The 17,126-nt window shown below is 45.2% G+C and overlaps 2 protein-coding genes across 4 annotated transcripts; one reads left to right on the top strand and one right to left on the bottom strand.

The window, feature by feature from the left end:
• Positions 1-130: 130 nt before the first annotated feature.
• Positions 131-1,110, bottom strand: LOC308234973 (uracil phosphoribosyltransferase homolog). Its single transcript, XM_080643511.1, has one exon. The coding sequence runs from the start codon at positions 892-894 to the stop codon at positions 529-531; it is 366 nt and encodes a 121-aa protein (XP_080499637.1). The 5' UTR covers positions 895-1,110; the 3' UTR covers positions 131-528.
• A 2,011-nt stretch (positions 1,111-3,121) lies between these two features.
• Positions 3,122-16,442, top strand: LOC308234948 (zinc finger protein 350-like). Of its 3 annotated transcripts, none has more exons than XM_080643447.1 (6): positions 3,122-3,212; positions 9,015-9,390; positions 9,682-9,736; positions 9,975-10,137; positions 10,415-10,510; positions 13,867-16,442. In XM_080643447.1, exons 4-6 carry the CDS (start codon positions 9,996-9,998, stop codon positions 15,192-15,194), a joined length of 1,566 nt encoding a protein of 521 aa, XP_080499573.1. In that variant the 5' UTR covers positions 3,122-3,212; positions 9,015-9,390; positions 9,682-9,736; positions 9,975-9,995; the 3' UTR covers positions 15,195-16,442. The 3 variants fall into 3 exon arrangements, with proteins under 3 accessions (XP_080499573.1, XP_080499572.1, XP_080499574.1); XM_080643448.1 differs by lacking the exon at positions 3,122-3,212 and adding an exon at positions 3,927-4,121 and having other exon boundaries at positions 13,867-16,436; XM_080643446.1 differs by lacking the exon at positions 9,682-9,736.
• Positions 16,443-17,126: the final 684 nt, after the last annotated feature.

Genomic DNA, 17,126 nt, shown 5'->3' with positions numbered 1-17,126 from the left:
TTTAGTCTGCTCTGTATTTCTTTTTTTAACATTTTTTATTTGAGAAAGGAACAGAGAGATAGAAACATCAATGATGAGAGAGAATAATTGATCAGCTGCCTCCTGCACACCCCCTACTGGGGATCAAGCACACAACCCAGGCATGTGCCCTGATTTGGAATTAAACCGTGACCTCCTGGTTCATAGGTTGACGCTCAACCACTGAGCCACGCCAGCCCACGTTTCAAAGAATTTCTGTCCAAAATGTGTAAGTGCTACTCTGACTGGTGTGGCCCAGTTGGTTGGGTTTGGTCCCATGTGCTAAAGGTTCTTTTTGGTCAGGGGCACATGTCCTCTTTGCAGGCTCCAACCCAGATACCTGATAGGGGGCGTGCAAAAGGCAGCCTGTGGATATTTCCGTCTCATGTTAATGTTTCTCTCTCCCTCTTCCTCTCTCCAGAAATCAGTTTTAACAATCTTAAAAATAAATGTGGGTGCAACAGGATGAAGTTAATAGTTAAAATGGTGACCTCTGGAAATCTGAATGATTTACTTGGCACCATGAGGAGTGGAGAACAGACTGAGTAGGATGATAACCCTGGGTTGAACTCCACGTTTTGTAAGAATCCAGGCCTGAAGACCCCGTCCACCAGCTTCAGTTACACTATTTCCAGCGCTGAGAATGGGATACATCAGAAGGACTTTTCTCCTGTAAATGTCTGGAGGGAACTTGGCATCAGAGACTTTGGCTCTTTGTGTCTCCTCATCACTCTGGATCAGGATCTTTCCAATACCTGTGGATTGACAGTAATCTCCTAAACCTTGTTCCACTGACTCACTGCTTCTCATGCTGAGGCCACAATTTCCCTTCTCAAATCTCACTCCATCCTTGTATCCTGAAGGCGTGGTCACCATGCCTTCTTTATAGGGCAACTCATCCAATCTCTCTTCCACGCCAAGTCTGGTCAAATGATTTGCAGAAAACACGAAGGTCCCTCTAGTGGCTGTCTTATCCGGATGATGGTCTGCAGCTCCCAGGTCTGCTCACTCATGGGAAGCAGCTTAAGCTGAGCCCCAATATGAAAGAAGAGTTGGCTGTCACTTAGGAGGGAGTAGAGGGTGGATGAGTCATAGTTACCATTGTCAGCGTCTCAGGATCTAGGCTGGCGCTGGCGCTGGTGCTGCCTCAGGCCTGAGGATTCCCCTCCCGCCAGTATGTTGCTCTCCTGGTTGCTCCCACCTCCTTGGAACCCCTAGCCTCTGTTGCCTTCACACCCCCTGGTTTTCCATTGGTTCTCATTGGCGACTAAATTTTTCATCTTTACAAAACAAATAAAAACTGTTTCAAGGGTGCCCTAAACCAGGGGTCGCCAACCTTTCTGACCTCGCGGACCACCCGTAGCCGACCTCTGCCTAAACCACATTGCAAGTGCTCAGCAGCCATATCTGTGTGACGTAACAATGAACAAAACTTTGTAGCTAACAACATGGCTACTCCGAGAAATCTGTCCTAATTTGCATTATGCTAGAAAATTATACCAGAGAGCACTACTTGAAATGATTCTATATTTCTCAGCACAGAAAAATAAAAACCAGTTGTATGTTGATTTGGTAAGTGACTGGTTGTGCTAAAATTACTAATCAGAGTTTTTTTTTGTCACGGGAATGAGCCATTGGAAGGTGATTGTAAAGAACTGTAAAAAACAGTTGTCTACCCAGCCTGGGTTGCTCAGTGGTTGAGCATCAACCTATGAACCAGGAGGTCACAGTTTGATTCCTGGTCCAGGTTTCAGGCTTGATCCCCAGTGTGGGGCATGCAGGACACAGCAGATCATTGATGTTTCTATCTGTATGATTCTCTCATCATTGATGTTTCTCACTCCCTATCCCTTCCTCTCTGAAAGCAATAAAAATATATTACAAAAAGAGAAAAGAACATTTGTCTCCCTACAGATTATATCTTATCCTCAGGGAGAGGGAGAGAAGGATGGAAACATCACTGATGAAAGAGAATTGATCAGCTGCCCCCTGCAGGCCTCCCACCTCAACCCAGGCATATGCCCTGACTGGGAACCAAAAGCAACCTCCTGTCCTGGTTCATAGCTCGATGCTCAGCCTCTGAGTCACATTGGCCGACCGGACAGTCCCCCAAAATCATGTGTGATTAGAAACTTTAACTGAATATAAACTGGGCAGAGCAGGAAAGAAAAAGATGTTCAGAATTAACACAGCAAAAAGGGTGACAAGAATCTTAGTCTCTAAGAATGGAAAATGTGGGAGATGGGGTGTGACATCCTTAAGGGATGTTGTCAAGCAAAGTCTCTGCATTTATCCACAGGACTATCAATCATTCTTTTTTTTAAAAAAAAAAAAAAAAACTCCTTTATTCTTTTTTAATATATTTTATTGATTTTTTTTTTACAAAGAGGAAGGGAGAGAGATAGAAACATCCATCAGCTGCCTCCTGCACACCTCCTACTGGGGATGTGCCCCCAACCAAGGTACATGCGGGCTGGATCCCCAAGTAGGGGGCGTGCAGCAGGCAACCAATCAATGTTTCCCTGTCTTTATTGATGTTTCTGTCTCTCCCTTCCTATCTGAAATTAATTAAAACGTATTTTAAAAAACGCTTCAGGCCAACGACTTTCCGGCCAGAGCTGCCCGTGGGTGTCCGTTGAACAGGTGTGTCACGCGGTCCCTTTCTAGGAGTGCCTCCTGCGCTGCTCCACTGCCACCTGAGGTCCCAATGGATCCTCTGGAAACTTGTGTGTGTGTGTGTGTGTGTGTGTGTGTGTGTGTGTGTGTGTGTTTAAGGATCTGTAAAGTGGAGAACACACTTCTCTGCCCAGCCCGCCAAAAGCAACTTAGCTCGCACGGTGTTTGCATCACGAAGCTCTCAAACGGTATCCGTTTTGTAAGAGTCCACGTGCCAGTCAAGGAGGTCATTTCTGTAGCCTCTCACCTTCCCGCCATCCCTGGCTACTTGTCTCCAAGTTGCAGCTGTGTAACAGCTGTACGGTGATCAGGTGGCCAACATGGCGGCCCCCGTGGGCCGTCGGTGGGTGGGCGCGGACATATTGCTACTGAAGAAAGGAAAATCTTCGCTGCGTTTCTTCAAAGGCCTCCGGTCCTCCTCGGCCACCGTAGAGGGAGCGGGACTAGCGCCGAAGTGGAAGCGTTTTGCGAAAACCCCCCAGTGTGTGCCGTCCCGGTGGGTTTGAGGGAAAACTCAGGTGAGTGTGCGGTTTTTCAGTCGGAAGTGTTTCCGTCCCAGGGGAAGTTTGGTTTCTCACAGGTGACGTGTGGGCGTGGCGTGGTGCGGGGCCTGGGATTACCACGGGGTCGGAGGGGGAGGGGGGGAGCGGCCCGGAGGAGGCAGCTGAGGGGAGCCGCTAGGAACGGGACTTGAGGGGAAGCAGAGGCATCTGAGTGTGGTCGGGGTGCCCTGGGGGTCGGTGCCCCGGTGAAGAGTCTGCAGAGATAACGTCCTTGTCCTGACTGTCAGGGTTTGGGGTGCTGCAGGTCACCCCACCTGTAAGACGTGCAGGGGGCATTTAGGAAGATGGCGGTGTCAGGTTCAGGGTGAGGGTTTAATACGCGGGTCCGTGATGTTGAGGTCGGCGTGGGAGGTCCGTACCCGGCAGGGTCTGGCCCGGGTTTCTGGTTAAGAAGGAAAGTGTGGGGAGGAGGGGGAGCGGCGCGGAAGATGGAAGATGAAGAGGTCGCTGAGAGCTGGGAGGCGCCGGCAGACAGCGGGCAGGAAATGCAAACCTCCCCAAGTGCTCGTTGTGATGCAGGACCATAGCCTTCCCGCCGCCCCCCCCCCCCCCCACACACACTCACACTCACACACAGATCCGCATCCTCAAGAGACCCAGCAGCAACAGTGCGGTCAGCAGCCCCCGCTGCGCCAGCTGGCCAGCCCTTCCCGTCCAGTCCCGAGCACAGGGGGGGAGGGGCAGCAGAGTGCGCACAGCCCAGAAGCGGGTCCTGCGCAGCGCCGGCCTGGCCAGAGAAGGAACCAGAGAAACCCATCCTCAGCAGGCCAACCAGAATCTCCCGACCCAAAGACAGCAGGCAGCCCACTACGGTGATCGGACAGTTTTGAGTCCTGATGGGTCACAAGGCTTCAAACAGTGCAGGTAAATGCGGCCAGAAAGAGTGCCTCCGGCCCTGACCGGTTTGGCTCAGTGGATGGAGCATCGGCCTGTGGACTGAAGGGTCCCAGGTTCGATTCCGGTCAAGGGCATGTACCTTGGTTGCGGGCACATACCCAGTGGGGGGTGTGCAGGAGGCAGCTGATCGATGTTTCTAACTCTCTATTCCTCTCCCTTCCTCTCTAAAAAAAAAAAAAAAAAAAAAAAATCAATAAAATATATATTAAAAAAAAAAAAAAAGAGTGCCTCCGCTGCCACAGGCACCACCTCCTGGCTCGTCCGGCACCACCTCCTGGCTCGTCCGCCAGGGGTCGCACTGCCATGGCGAACCACTTGAGCTGAGGGAAGCCTCTGATTCACGTGCACTGTGCTCCCCTTTGCTCCTCCCAATGTGAGCTTGAACCCCATGCACTGTGATCGCTCCCTTTTCCCCCTTCCCACTGTGATCAGCAGGTCTTGGCAGATCTACAGGGGCTGTCCCATGTCAATGGAAAGGGAAAGGATGGGGGTTAGCGGACTTAAGAGTAGAGAGTCAGGCACTAACCAGTGTGGCTCAGTGGATAGAGCGTCGGCCTGCGGACTGAAGGGTCCCAAGTTCGATTCTGGTCAAGGGCATGTACCTTGGTTGCGGGCACATCCCCAGTGGGGAGTGTGCTGGAGGCAGCTGGTCGATGTTTCTCTCTCATCGATGTTTCTACCTCTCTATCCCTCTCCTTTCCTCTCTGTAAAAAGTTAATAAAATATATATTTTTTAAAAAGAGTAGAGAGACAGTGCCGCTTGGCCACTGGGGGAAAGCCAGAGCCGGCAGTAAGAGTTTATCATGCTCATTAATTTGGGATTTCAAAACAAATGAGAACTCCCATCCACCCACCCCCAAGTGCATGTCTTCGTCACTGAGAAGCAAGTTCCATTTGGAGAAGAAAAAAAAAAAGAAGAAGAAGGATGTGGGATCAGTGTCTCTGGTCCCCAGGAGCTTGTAAGGGTGAAGTTCTGATGTTTGTTTAAGGTTAAGACCTTGGCTGCTGTTGGGACCAAAGGCATTGGCGCCAAGAGTACTATTTCCAGTCCTTCTGTTCCCCCCCACCCCAATATATTTTTATTGATTTCAGGGAGGAAAAAAGAGAGAGAGAAATAGAAACATCAATGATGAAAGAGAATCATTGATTGGCTGCCTCCAGCATGCCCCCTACTGGGGATCAAGCCCACAACCCAGGCATGTGACCTTGACCTGAATGGAACCTGGGACCCTTCAGTCCACAGGCCAATGCTCTATCCACTGAGCCAAACCGGCTAGGGCAGCCCTGTTTTTTAACCTTTAGTCCATTAGTTGACTAACTAGAGACCCAGGGACTAAACCAGCAACACCCGGCCCGTTTGTCATGAATCCTCTGTGGCACCTTTTGCCCTGCAAAGGCAGAATTGGGTCCTTGTGACAGACATTTTGGTCTGCAAATTGGAAAACATTCATCCGTCTCTTTCAGCAAATATTTGCCAACGCCTGCACTTACCTCTTAACTCCTTTTATGCCATAAGCATCTATAGATGCAAGCGGCAGACCGTCCCCACACGCCCTGAGCATCTATAGTCGCAAACCTCGCAGATCAACTCTGATCGCCAAATTTTATTTTTTTTTTTTTTTTTTTTTTTTTTTTTTTTTTTATTTTTTTAAATATATTTTATTGATTTTTTAGAGAGAGGAAGGGAGAAGGATAGAGAGTTAGAAACATCGATGGGAGAGAAACACTGATCAGCTGCTTCCTGCACACCTCCCCCTGGGGATGTGCCTGCAACCAAGGTACATGCCCTTGACCGGAATCGAACCCGGGACCCTTCAGTCCGCAGGCCGACGCTCTACCCACTGAGCCAAACCGGTTACGGCTGATCGCCAAATTTTAAAATCAGACTTGTTAGTGACATCTCTGGGTTTGTAAAGAAAATTATGGTAACTTAAATTCGTAAATATTCCAGCATATATGGGAGAAATTCCAGTATCGATATATAGGGCTACCATTCAGACATGCGAAAGATAAATACTGCAACACTTGAGATTTTTTTTTTTTGTTCATTGTGACACTTGAGATTTGTTTGTGTTATGAATTTCATGCCTAAAATGGTAAACATGGTGTGCATTCTTAATTATTATTTTTTTAAAATATATTTTATTGATTTTTACAGAGAGGAAGGGAGAGGGATAGAGAGTTAGAAACATCAATGAGAGAGAAACATCGATCTGCTGCCTCCTGCACACCCCCTACTGGGGATGTGCCTGCAACCAAGGTACATGCCCCTGACCGGAATCGAACCTGGGACCCTTGAGTCTGCAGGCCGACGCTCTATCCACTGAGCCAAACGGGTCAGGGCCTTAATTATTTTTTTTAATATATTTTTATTGATTTCAGAGAGGAAGGGAAAGGAAGTGAGAGCTAGAAACATCAATGATGAGAGAGAATCATTGATTGGCTGTCTCCTGCATGCTCCAGGAGGGGATCGAGCCCGCAACCCAGGCATGTGCCCATGACTGGAATCAAACCTGGAACCATTCAGTCGCAGGCCAATACTCTATCCACTGAGCCAAACCGGCCAGGGTCTTCATTATTTCTTAATGTAATTATTTTTTAAATAATTATTTTTGCCAAAAATTATTTTTAAATAATTATTAAAATAATTATTCATTATTTTTAAAAATAATTAAAAATGTTTTTTGGAAGAATAAAAATAATGTTTTCCCTAAGTGGCAGCCATGACCAACTTTAAAATCATTTTTCGTGAGAATTTTCAACTGAAAATATTCAAGAACACCTGAATTGTGAGTAATATATTTATTTTTATAACATTCATTGCAAATTAATTTTTTTTAGTTAAGTTCAGAATATCCTGCCGTGTGGGATGGTTTCCGTTTTGGACACGTGGCAGTTAATGGGTAACTATACAGCAAGGACACTTGCTTATTTGCCTGATATGTATTCATATGTTTTTCTTTCCTAACAAAAACTCCTTTATACTTTAGATTCCATCCCTGCAGCAAGGTCACCCATTTGCCAGTTTTTTAGTAAGTCCAGGTCCATCTTCATCAAACATGGTGGTTCCAGTTCCGATCATTCGTGATTGAATTACCTTGAAATGAGCTTAAGTACATAGGACAGTTCTAGCCAACTATATATGTGAAAATCTGTTAGTTGTTTCTGGGAGAGAATTTTCTCTTTTACCCAGTTCCTTGAGTATGAAGGGGAGCATTTCCCACCCTAAAACATGCCTCTATGGGATATTGGTTAATCTAGGATGGTTGACTTGAAGAAACTGCAGCCCTGGGAGAAGCTCTGAAAACCTAGTAGAAGTTACCCCTTAAAAAGGACATTTGTATTTGTTAGGGCAATTTCATCCGTAAGGGTGTCTCCCTCACTGTACCAAACCCCCCTAAACTATCAGTGGAGGAAGCAGGACTTATATCTACACCACCGCCTTAAGCTTCTTTACTGTGCTTTTCCCAGTAACCTCCCCTCACTGACTCTTCACCCCCAACATATTTTTTCAATAGTTACGATGTTGCCAGCATTTTTTTAAAAAATATATTTTTATTGATTTCAGAGAGGAAAGGAGAGGGAGAGAGAAACATCAATGATGAGAATCATTGATCGGCTGCTTCCTGCACGCCCCCTACTGGGGATTGAGCCCGCAACCTGGGCATGTGCCCTTGATCAGAATGGAACCTGGTACCTTTCAGTCTACAGGCCGACACACTAGCCACTGAGCCAAACCGGTTAGGACTGTTGTCAGCATTTTTAAAAGATATATGTTTATTGATTTTGGAGAGGAAGGGAGAGGGAGAGAGACATAGAAACATCAATGATGGGAGAGAATCATTGATAGGCTGCCTCCTGCTCACTCCATATTGGGGTTAAGCCTGCAACCCAGGTATATGCCTTGATTGAAATTGACCCCAGGGACCCTTCAGTCCACAGGCCTACACTCTATCCACTGAGCCAAACCAGCTAGGGCTCCCCACAACATCTTTTGACCTTAGGTAAGAGTGGTTTGTTTTTCAAGTGATAATGTTTGCCATTTTGGCTAATATTCTATTTTTATGAGTGTGGTGCGGTGTTTCTTCCTTTTCCGAATCCCGCACGGAAAGGGAGAAAGACAGGTTCCTGAGGGGAGGAGCTGGGGGTTAAGAAATTAGAGAAAGAAAGAGACAAGAGACAAATAGATTCAAGCTGGGTGCCGGGTGGCTTCCTGTCCTCTGATAGAGAGACAGTCACACTCACCTCAGACAGCACAGCATATTTATTGGTTTCCAAAAGGGATTTTATGATAAAAAAGGAATTTAGGGTGTGCCCCAATCCTATACATCAGGATCTGAGTAAGCTCCTTATTTTGGGTGGGTCAAGGTCCTTTTTGTTCCTCATTCCAAGTACATGGAATCAGTACTGATAACAGGATTCTGCCAGTGCCCTTGGGCTCAGCTGATAAGAATTAAAAAAGTATCCATGTGCCTTCCCAGACGGCTCTCTACAATGAGTTGCTTCCATGTATATAGGAGGTATACATGTCATTAATCTTTTTTATTATTTTTCCCATATTAATCTCTGTGATATGAGTTTAATTATTAGATCAGCAAAATAACCTAGAATAGAAGGAACAATTATTCTGCCCCTGCAATGGCCTTTTCCTCATCTTCTTTCACAATGCACCACTTAAATTCCACAGGATAAAGGAATTCCTCCACCACATTTACAATCTAAGGCTTTATGGACCTGAAAAGTGTATACTTCTAGGAAACCAAATGGAGGGACATTAGGGGCACTGTATGAACAGGAGGACATTAGCACTGGGTCCCAGACCAAATATATCACTCATTGAATTTTCTCCTTAATGCACAGATTCTGACTCATCAGAAGCAATAGAATCATGTGAAGCAGGAGGAAGTTGAAGAGTCGGGTGTCAGAAATTTAGAGCAAACCCAAACATACCAAGTTGGAGCCTCCCGGTTGTCAGCTCTTTAAAAAAAAAAAAAATTAAGTTGATTTCAGAGAAGGGAGAAGGAGAGAGAGAAACATCAATGATGAGAGAGAATCACTGATCGACTGCCTACTGCACGAACCCTACTGGGGATCAAGCCCGTAACCCAGGCATGTGCCCTTGTACAGAATCAAACCCAGGACCCTTCAGTCCCCAGGCCAACGCTCTATCCACTGAGCCAAACTGGCTAGGGTGCCAGCTCTTTTCAGAGAACAGAAGAAAATGCTCCAGGCACAGGTGAGTTTGGGTTTGTTTTATCGTTTTCTGTCTTCAGGATTTCTAGAGGCCTGTAAAAACCGCCTTTGCTAATCTGAGAAGTATACATATATCTAGGGTGTCCGAAAAAATTGTATGCACACTTTAAAGCTGTTAGCTCAATAGATGTTTCGTTCTTTCAGATATAACCCACTGGAATTAATAGTTAATGAAAGTGTGTATACATTTGTGGCAGACACCCTGTATTGTGTCTCAAATACATGAATGTGGGATTTCTAGGTAACAAGAACATTTAACTTCTTCATATTTCAGGAACTCCCAATTGGATGAACACATGGATGATTGATGCTCAATTCTAAGATGCAGGGTGGGCCAAGAGTAGCTTTACAGTTGTATGTGAAACAGAGTTGATTGCTGTATTGTTTATTAATTGTTGTATTATTTTCCATAGGAACAAGTGTAAAACTACTTTTCTTCACCATGTATTTTACTAGGCATGTGATTATTCAACTGTATATTAAATTAAAACCCCACTTGCTATGTAAGTGTAATCTACAAAGTGAAAATGAGTAGAAAAACTAACATTTCTTCCATATCATCTAAAGGACATCACGCCATTACACAACATGGAATTGTCAGAGGGATCCCTGACATTTCACGATGTGGCCGTGGACTTCACCTGGGAGGAGTGGCAGCTCCTGGGCCCCGAGCAGAAGGACCTGTACAGGGACGTGATGGTGGAGACCTACAGCCACCTGGTGTCAGTGGGTGAGGACAGCTCCCCGTGTCAGTCAGATGGTCCTCAGTCAGTGGCCTTTCCATCCGCAGCTTCTGAAAGCTCTGGCATGTCTGGTTTTCTGAAGTGGTAGATGAATCTTAGTTTTCTGTCTGGCCCCAAAGAGGAATATTCTCCCTTCTCCTGAGAGAATACCTTTACTGTCTAAATGTGAAAATTGTTTAGTCTTTAAATATTATATGCTGTAGTCTGCATGGACCTCGAGTCCTATTCAGTGTGTCTAAGGCTTCCATCATTCCCCACGAACAGGTTGTGAGACCAGCAACCCCGATGGACTCTCCAAGTTGGATCACGGAGAAGCACCATGGACAGTGGCAGGTGAACTCCGCTGTGGGACCCTTTCAGGTGAGTGAGAACCAGCGTAGAGGGGCTATGGAAATCACATTCTAGATGCTCAGAGAAGGGGCTAGAGGTGAAGGGATTTGAGGATAGGTGAGCAGTGCCTCAGTGTATGTCCTTCCCAGTGAGAGAGAGTCCCCTTTCTGTCTGTAGAAGTTCAGAGAAAAATAGATCCCTTATCTCTTCTGAGATTTGATCCCTCTTTATCTGCACCTTGAGTTTTGGTTGTATGTTTCTTTTTTACTTTTTTAAAATACGTTTTTATTTTATTTAGTTTTGTTTTTAGAGAGAAAGGAAGGGAGAGGAATAGAGAGAATCACTTCGTAGAGAGAGAATCATGGATTGGCTCATCCCTGCACGCCCGACACATGCAACCCAGGCATGTGCCCTTGACCAGAATTGAACCTGTGACCTTTCAGTCCACAGGCCGAGGCTCTATCCACTGAGCCAAACCGGCTAGGTCTGGGTTTTTTTGTGTGTGGTTTTTTTTTCCCAGGATTCTCAAATCTTTCCCTTCTGCATCCTCTTCCACCTCCCCTGCTATGAGACTGCACTGGCCAAGGCCACCCTTCAGTGACAAAAGTGTGCTCACTGTCTTCTGACCACTGCGCCTTTCTGCCCCTGCTGATGTTGATTGCCTTCCTAACATCCGCCCCATCTTGGATGATGTGTCCCTAAGGAAAACGGCTCCCTGTGATCTTCCTTTCCTTTTTCTCTTACTTCCTCTTTTTCTTCTCCCTGAGGTTCTTCCTAGGTTCTGGTTCCCATTTTCTTATCTGAACCGCTAACCCTTCAAAGTTTTCTTCATTCTAATCAGCTAAGCTTCTTTTGTTCCCTTCACAAGACTCCTATAGTGCGACCTCCCAAGGTGATCCACCATTCTGTGGAATTCCACTATTTGGTGGAATTTACTCATCTCCATGGCAACTCCCCTGAGCTCCCAGTCATGGCAAGGAACTAGAACAGCCTTGGGCAAACTACAGCCCGCGGGCCAGATCCGGCTGTTCTATCTGGTTCTCTTGCTCTCCCCTCCACTCCTTTACTTTGAATTTATATTAGTTCACACAAGCACTCCATCCATGCTTTTGTTCCGGCCCTCCGGTCCAGTTTAAGAACCCATTGTGGCCCTCGAGTCAAAAAGTTTGCCCACCCCTGAACTAGAATCATCGTCCCTCCTAGAGAACCCCTGTAAGTTTAGGTTCTCCTTCACTCCTGTGCACCTGCCCCCCTGGCCATCCAGCCGTCACCTCAGTTGTTTCCTACCCACAGCGCTCTCTTCTTTAAAGGGATCTGCTATGTGTACATGATGTGATTTAACTAGAACATTTAATAGGTACCTTCCTGCCTAAACCAGACCATAATACTCTTGCCTACTTCAAATTAATTCCTTTGTGTATTTTCTAATTTTAAACTTTGTTCTTGTTTATTATAGACATTACCATTATAGTTTTCACTTCCCTAAAACTTTCATTTTTCCCCCACCGTAGAATGAGGACATTCAGTCCTGGTTAACTCCCATACCCATCACATGATGTTAAAATTATTCTTCCTGTTATTTGCATGATATGATATGTTGTTCATAAAGAGATAGATTTTTAACTTCTTTCCAAAATGCTGCCCAGTGCGTTCCATACTTGTTGTTGCTTCCTTGTTTCGTCCTCTACAAATTATTTTTAGATAACGTTGTGTATGCTGGGCATAACTGCAGTGAGACAAAGCATACAAATATACCAAGAGCTTTCATTTTAACAGAAGGAGTAAGAAAAGAATTGAAAAAACACAAATAGCCCTAACTGGTTTGCCTCAGTGGATAGAGCGTTGGCCTGCAGACTCAAGAGTCCCAGGTTCGATTCCAGTCAAGGGCATGTACCTTGGTTGCAGGCACATCCCCAGTAGGGGGTGTGCAGGAGGCAGCTGATCGATGTTTCTCTCTCATCGATGTTTCTAACTCTCTATACCTCTCCCTTCCTCTCGGTAAAAAATCAATAAAATACATATTTTTTAAAAATTCAGTCTGAAGAATGGAACAGTAGGTGCTGGGCTCAGGCTGTTCGTTTAGGAAGGGAACACCTCTGATAAGATGCTTTTGAGCCAAGAGATGAGGGACATGGGGCTGCTGGGTTAGAGGATTTCACGTTACAGAGACCAGCAGAAGAAAAGACAGGAGTGTGTTTGAGAAACATTCAGGAGCTGGTGTGGATGGAGCAGAGTGGGCTGTGGGGAACATTCCAGAAATAATGGTCGCTGGCAGGGGGAACAGGAGAAGTAGGCAGAAGGCTACTGCTGTAGTCTGAGAGAGGGACTTGCTTCCACGTGTGGAAGGGGTGTTAGTCCACTTCTGGGCACATTCATAGGGGAGGACAGGTGGGATTTATCACGGAGGTAGATGCTGTGTGTGAGCGAGAATAACAGATGAAGGGTGATGCTGAGAAGTTTTGTTCTGGTTACAGGGAAGAGTGGCGTTCTCATTTACATTAATGGAGATGAGATGTGGAGAAGGATTTGGGTTGCAGAATGGGGGTTTCTGTTCTGGATGTTGTTAGTCGCAGGTGCTAGGAGCCTGCTGTGTCAGCATCTTACTCCCGCCATGCCCACCACACTAATGGACCCACAGCGAGTCCTGGCTTCTTCTGAAATGTAGCTTGTTTTCCTCCACCTCTCTCCATCTCTATCCATCTCCACTGTGCCTTCCCACCGTTTTCACAACCTGTAGCTGTCTCTCACATGTGTCTTTGCCCTTTAAGTGGCTTCACCAAACTGCAGTGTAGGCCCCCTGTACGTGAGGACTGTGTTTGTGTGTCCCCAACCTAGGACCCTGTTGGTACACAGTGGTCAGCAGTGAGGAATGTGGAAGGAGTCAGTCTGTCTCTCTCCATCTTTGTTAAGGTGTTTCTTTTCTGTGTGTCTACTTATCCCATAAATTGCCTATATTTTACAGTCTGCATGTTTGCCATGTCCTTAAGAAGTAGAACTATCTATATTTCATTATGGAACCTGTTTTTACACTCAACTTTTACCTTTCCTTTCTTTATATTACTGTGTTTTCCAAAGAACATTGCACATGGAATTTTGAAACAAATACAATTTTATTGATTTCAGAGAGGAAAGAGGAGGGAGAAAGAGAAATATCAATGATGAGAAAGAATCACTGATTGGCTGCCTCCTGCACGCCCCCTACTGGGGATTGAACCTGCAACCCGGGCATGTGCCCTGACAGGAAATCAAACCATAACCTCCTGGCTCATAGATCCACGCTTAACCACTGAGCCAAGCCAGCTGGGCTGAAGGTATCAGGATAATTTTTTATTACCTTTCTTCCAATTCAAGATGTTAGATGAGTTCATTGTTCTGTTCTTTCCTAGAAATCTGGAAACGTGATGATCATCTGCCAGAACACTTACAAAATGAAAGTCTCCAACAATGGCATCAGTGTAACACATGGGAAAATGCTGCCCATGAGAGCACAAACCATTCTCTGTTACGACAGAAATGTATGTTTGACTCACATGAGAAAAGTATGAAATCAGATTTATCTTTACTTAACCAGAGAAGAAACTATGGAATTACCTTGTGTACTGAGCTTTCTGAAGTTAGAAAATCCTGTCTCCAAGCCAACAGTGAACAATTTCAGGCTGAAATGAAATTTCGCAAAAGCCGAAAACTCATCAGCACTAAGTCCCAACTCATCAAACCTCAGAAACCTCAGAAAAGAGAGAAGGCTCACGTATGCAGTGACTGTGGGAAAGCCTTCAAGAAAAAGTCTTGCCTCACTGATCATCAGGTCATTCATACAAGTGAGAAGCCACATCAATGTAGTGAAGCTTTCTCCAGAAACGTCATGCTCACTGAACGCCAGAGAACGCACACAGGAGAGAAACCTTATAAATGCTCTGAATGTGGCAAAGCATTTCTCAAAAAATCATTACTCAGTATACATCAGAGAACACACACAGGAGAGAAACCCTTCATATGCAGTGAGTGTGGAAAAGGCTTCATCCGGAACGGCGACCTGGTTGTACACAGGCGAATTCACACGGGGGAGAAACCTTGTATATGCAAGGAATGTGGAAAAGGTTTCATCCGGATGAGCAATCTCACTGTTCATAGGCGAATTCACACGGGGGAGAAACCTTACGTATGCAACGAATGTGGAAAAGGCTTCATCCAGAAGGGCGATCTCATAGCACATCAGAGATTTCACACAGGAAAGACGCCCTTCGTGTGCAGTGAGTGTGGAAAATTCTTCTCCCGGAAATTAAGTCTCATTAAACATCAAAGAATTCACACTACAGAGAGACCCTATACCTGCAGCACGTGTGGGGAAGCTTTTGCCTACATGTCTACCCTTGTGACACATAAAAAAATACACCCAAGAGCAACACGTGGTGGTGCAGTCAAGGCGATACTTCCTCGCTCAGAGCGTTCCAGCTCATCACAGACCAGTGTTGTTCTGCAGGAAATAAACCTTGTTGATATGGTGACTATGCCGGGGCCTTCTGTGGTCCCTCAGACAGTATTAAACATCACTGGGCCTCTAGCAAACAGGAATGTAGTCTCCGTGGGTGAGCCTGAGGCCAGAGGTGCGCCCTCAGGAGGATTTGCACAGGACAGCAACCTTCTGAATGGAGTGAGTGTGGTCTCACCTTCAGTGACCAATTACGTGTTACTTTATGTCATAGGAAACCAATAGGAGTCATCCTGTGTGCAAAGATTTCATCAAAAAATTCTAGTTCAGGTTATTGTTGAGAAGTATATCCTGAGAGAAACTGTCTACATGCTGAAACTGGGAAGTTATGAGAGTCTCATGATATGACATATATGCACTGATACTAAGGCATACTCTGGTCTTAAGCCAAACACATACATCAATTGGTCTATTGTGTCAGTTGAAGAAATAAAAGAAGCTATTTGGAGGTAATTGAATTTTGAAAACATGAATGGAATTTGTATCTGAAATGTTGGTATGAGTGAAAACCACTAAAGTGCTAATACTGGATTGGTGGTATATGTACATGTATTCATCAATACAGTTTCCCCAGGCGAGGGTGAAGGGTTAATTGAAAATGGGTGTGTCTACCTAAACTCTTTAAGAAGTTTATATTTTGCAGAGCGACTTATGAAACAAAAGCCTTATATTGGGTCTATTTATTCATTTATAAGTAGTTTTTGTCAAGCACTTCCTTTGTACCTGGTTCTGTTCCAGGGCTGAAGATGCAGTAGTGATGAAAAGAGAAGAAGGTCATGGTGTCCTGGAGACAGCATGCAGGTAGTCATGTGATCTTATCTCTAAGTGGCACCTGTCCACACCAGCTAATCGTGTAAGAGTATGTCAGTGTCTACACTGGTGAAATTGGCCTGGTCTTAGTTCTCATTGCTGTAAGACAATACCATAGCCTGGGTGGCTTACAGAAGCAGAAATTTATTTAAATAGAACTCATTTTGGCCCTAACCGGTTTGGCTTAGTGGATAGAGCATCTGCCTGAGGACTCAAGTGTCCCATGTTCGATTCCAGTTAAGGGCATGTACCTTTGTTACAGGCATATCCCCAGTGGGGAGTGTGTAGGATGCAGCTGATGGATGTTTCTCTCTCACATCGATGTTTCTAACTCTCTATCCCTCTCCCTTCCTCTCTGTAAAAAATCAATAAAATGTATTTTTTAAAAATAAATAAATAGAACTCATTTTGTAAATTATATTCATGCCTATCACAATGTTGTACACCTCAAACTAATATAACGCTGTATGTCAACTGTAGTTGGAGCCCTCATGAACTGTAAGCAAACTAAACAAAATGCAAACTAGAGAGGGTCAAAGAACTTACTCCCATTTGGGTTTATTTGTGGCTGTAAGAGAAAGTTTACAAATTAGGAAACAGTTTCAATGTACTGAGGGATCTGCAATTGGCATATGAATATTATTAAAATATTTTGCAAGCCTGGCTGGTGTGGCTAAGTGGTTGACCTCTGAACCAGGAGGTCAGGGTTCAATTCCCGGTCAGGGCACATGCCCGGGTTGTGGGCTCCATCCACAGTGTGGGGCGTGCAGGAGGCAGCTGATCAATGATTCAATTTCATCATTGACATTTCCTTCCCTTCCTCTCTGAGATCAATAAAAATATTTTTAGAAAAAGAAGAAATAGCCCTAACTGATTTGGCTCAGTGGATAGAGTAATGGCCTGCGGACTGAGGGGTCCCAGGTTCCATTCCGGTCAAGGGCACATACCTGGGTTGTGGGCTCGATCCCCAGTAGAGGGCGAGCAGGAGGCAGCCGATCCATGATTCTCTCTCATCATTGATGTTTCTATCTCTCCCTTTCTCTTCCTCTCTGAAGTCAATAAAAATATTTTTTTGAAAAATGAAATAATTCTTGCCCTAACCAGTTTGGCTCAGTGGATAGAGCGTTGGCCTGCGGACTCAAGGGTCCCGGGTTCGATTTCGGTCAAGGGCATGTGCCTTGGTTGCGGGCACATCCCCAGTAGGGGGTGTGCAGGAGGCAGCTGATTGATGTTTCTCTCTCATCAATGTTTCTATCTCTCTCTCTCCCTTCCTCTCTGTAAAAAATCAATAAAATATATATTTTTAAAAAATGAAATAATTCTTTATTGTTGAAATTATTACATATG

The sequence above is a fragment of the Plecotus auritus genome, assembly GCF_963455305.1.
Source record: "Plecotus auritus genome assembly, chromosome: 10".
In the NCBI taxonomy this organism is placed as follows: Eukaryota; Metazoa; Chordata; class Mammalia; order Chiroptera; family Vespertilionidae; genus Plecotus; species Plecotus auritus.
The sequence above is the reverse complement of the archived record's forward strand: the minus strand, read 5'-3'. Positions and strand labels throughout refer to the sequence as shown.

Excerpts from the sequence above, each read along its gene's own strand:
- LOC308234973 (XM_080643511.1), bottom strand. The coding sequence starts at position 894 with ATGGTGACCACGCCTTCAGGATACAAGGATGGAGTGAGATTTGAGAAG.
- LOC308234948 (XM_080643446.1), top strand. Across the intron at positions 10,138-10,414 it reads CAGCCACCTGGTGTCAGTGG|GTTGTGAGACCAGCAACCCC; the intron begins GTGAGGACAGCT and ends CCCCACGAACAG. Across the intron at positions 10,511-13,866 it reads CCGCTGTGGGACCCTTTCAG|AAATCTGGAAACGTGATGAT; the intron begins GTGAGTGAGAAC and ends GTTCTTTCCTAG.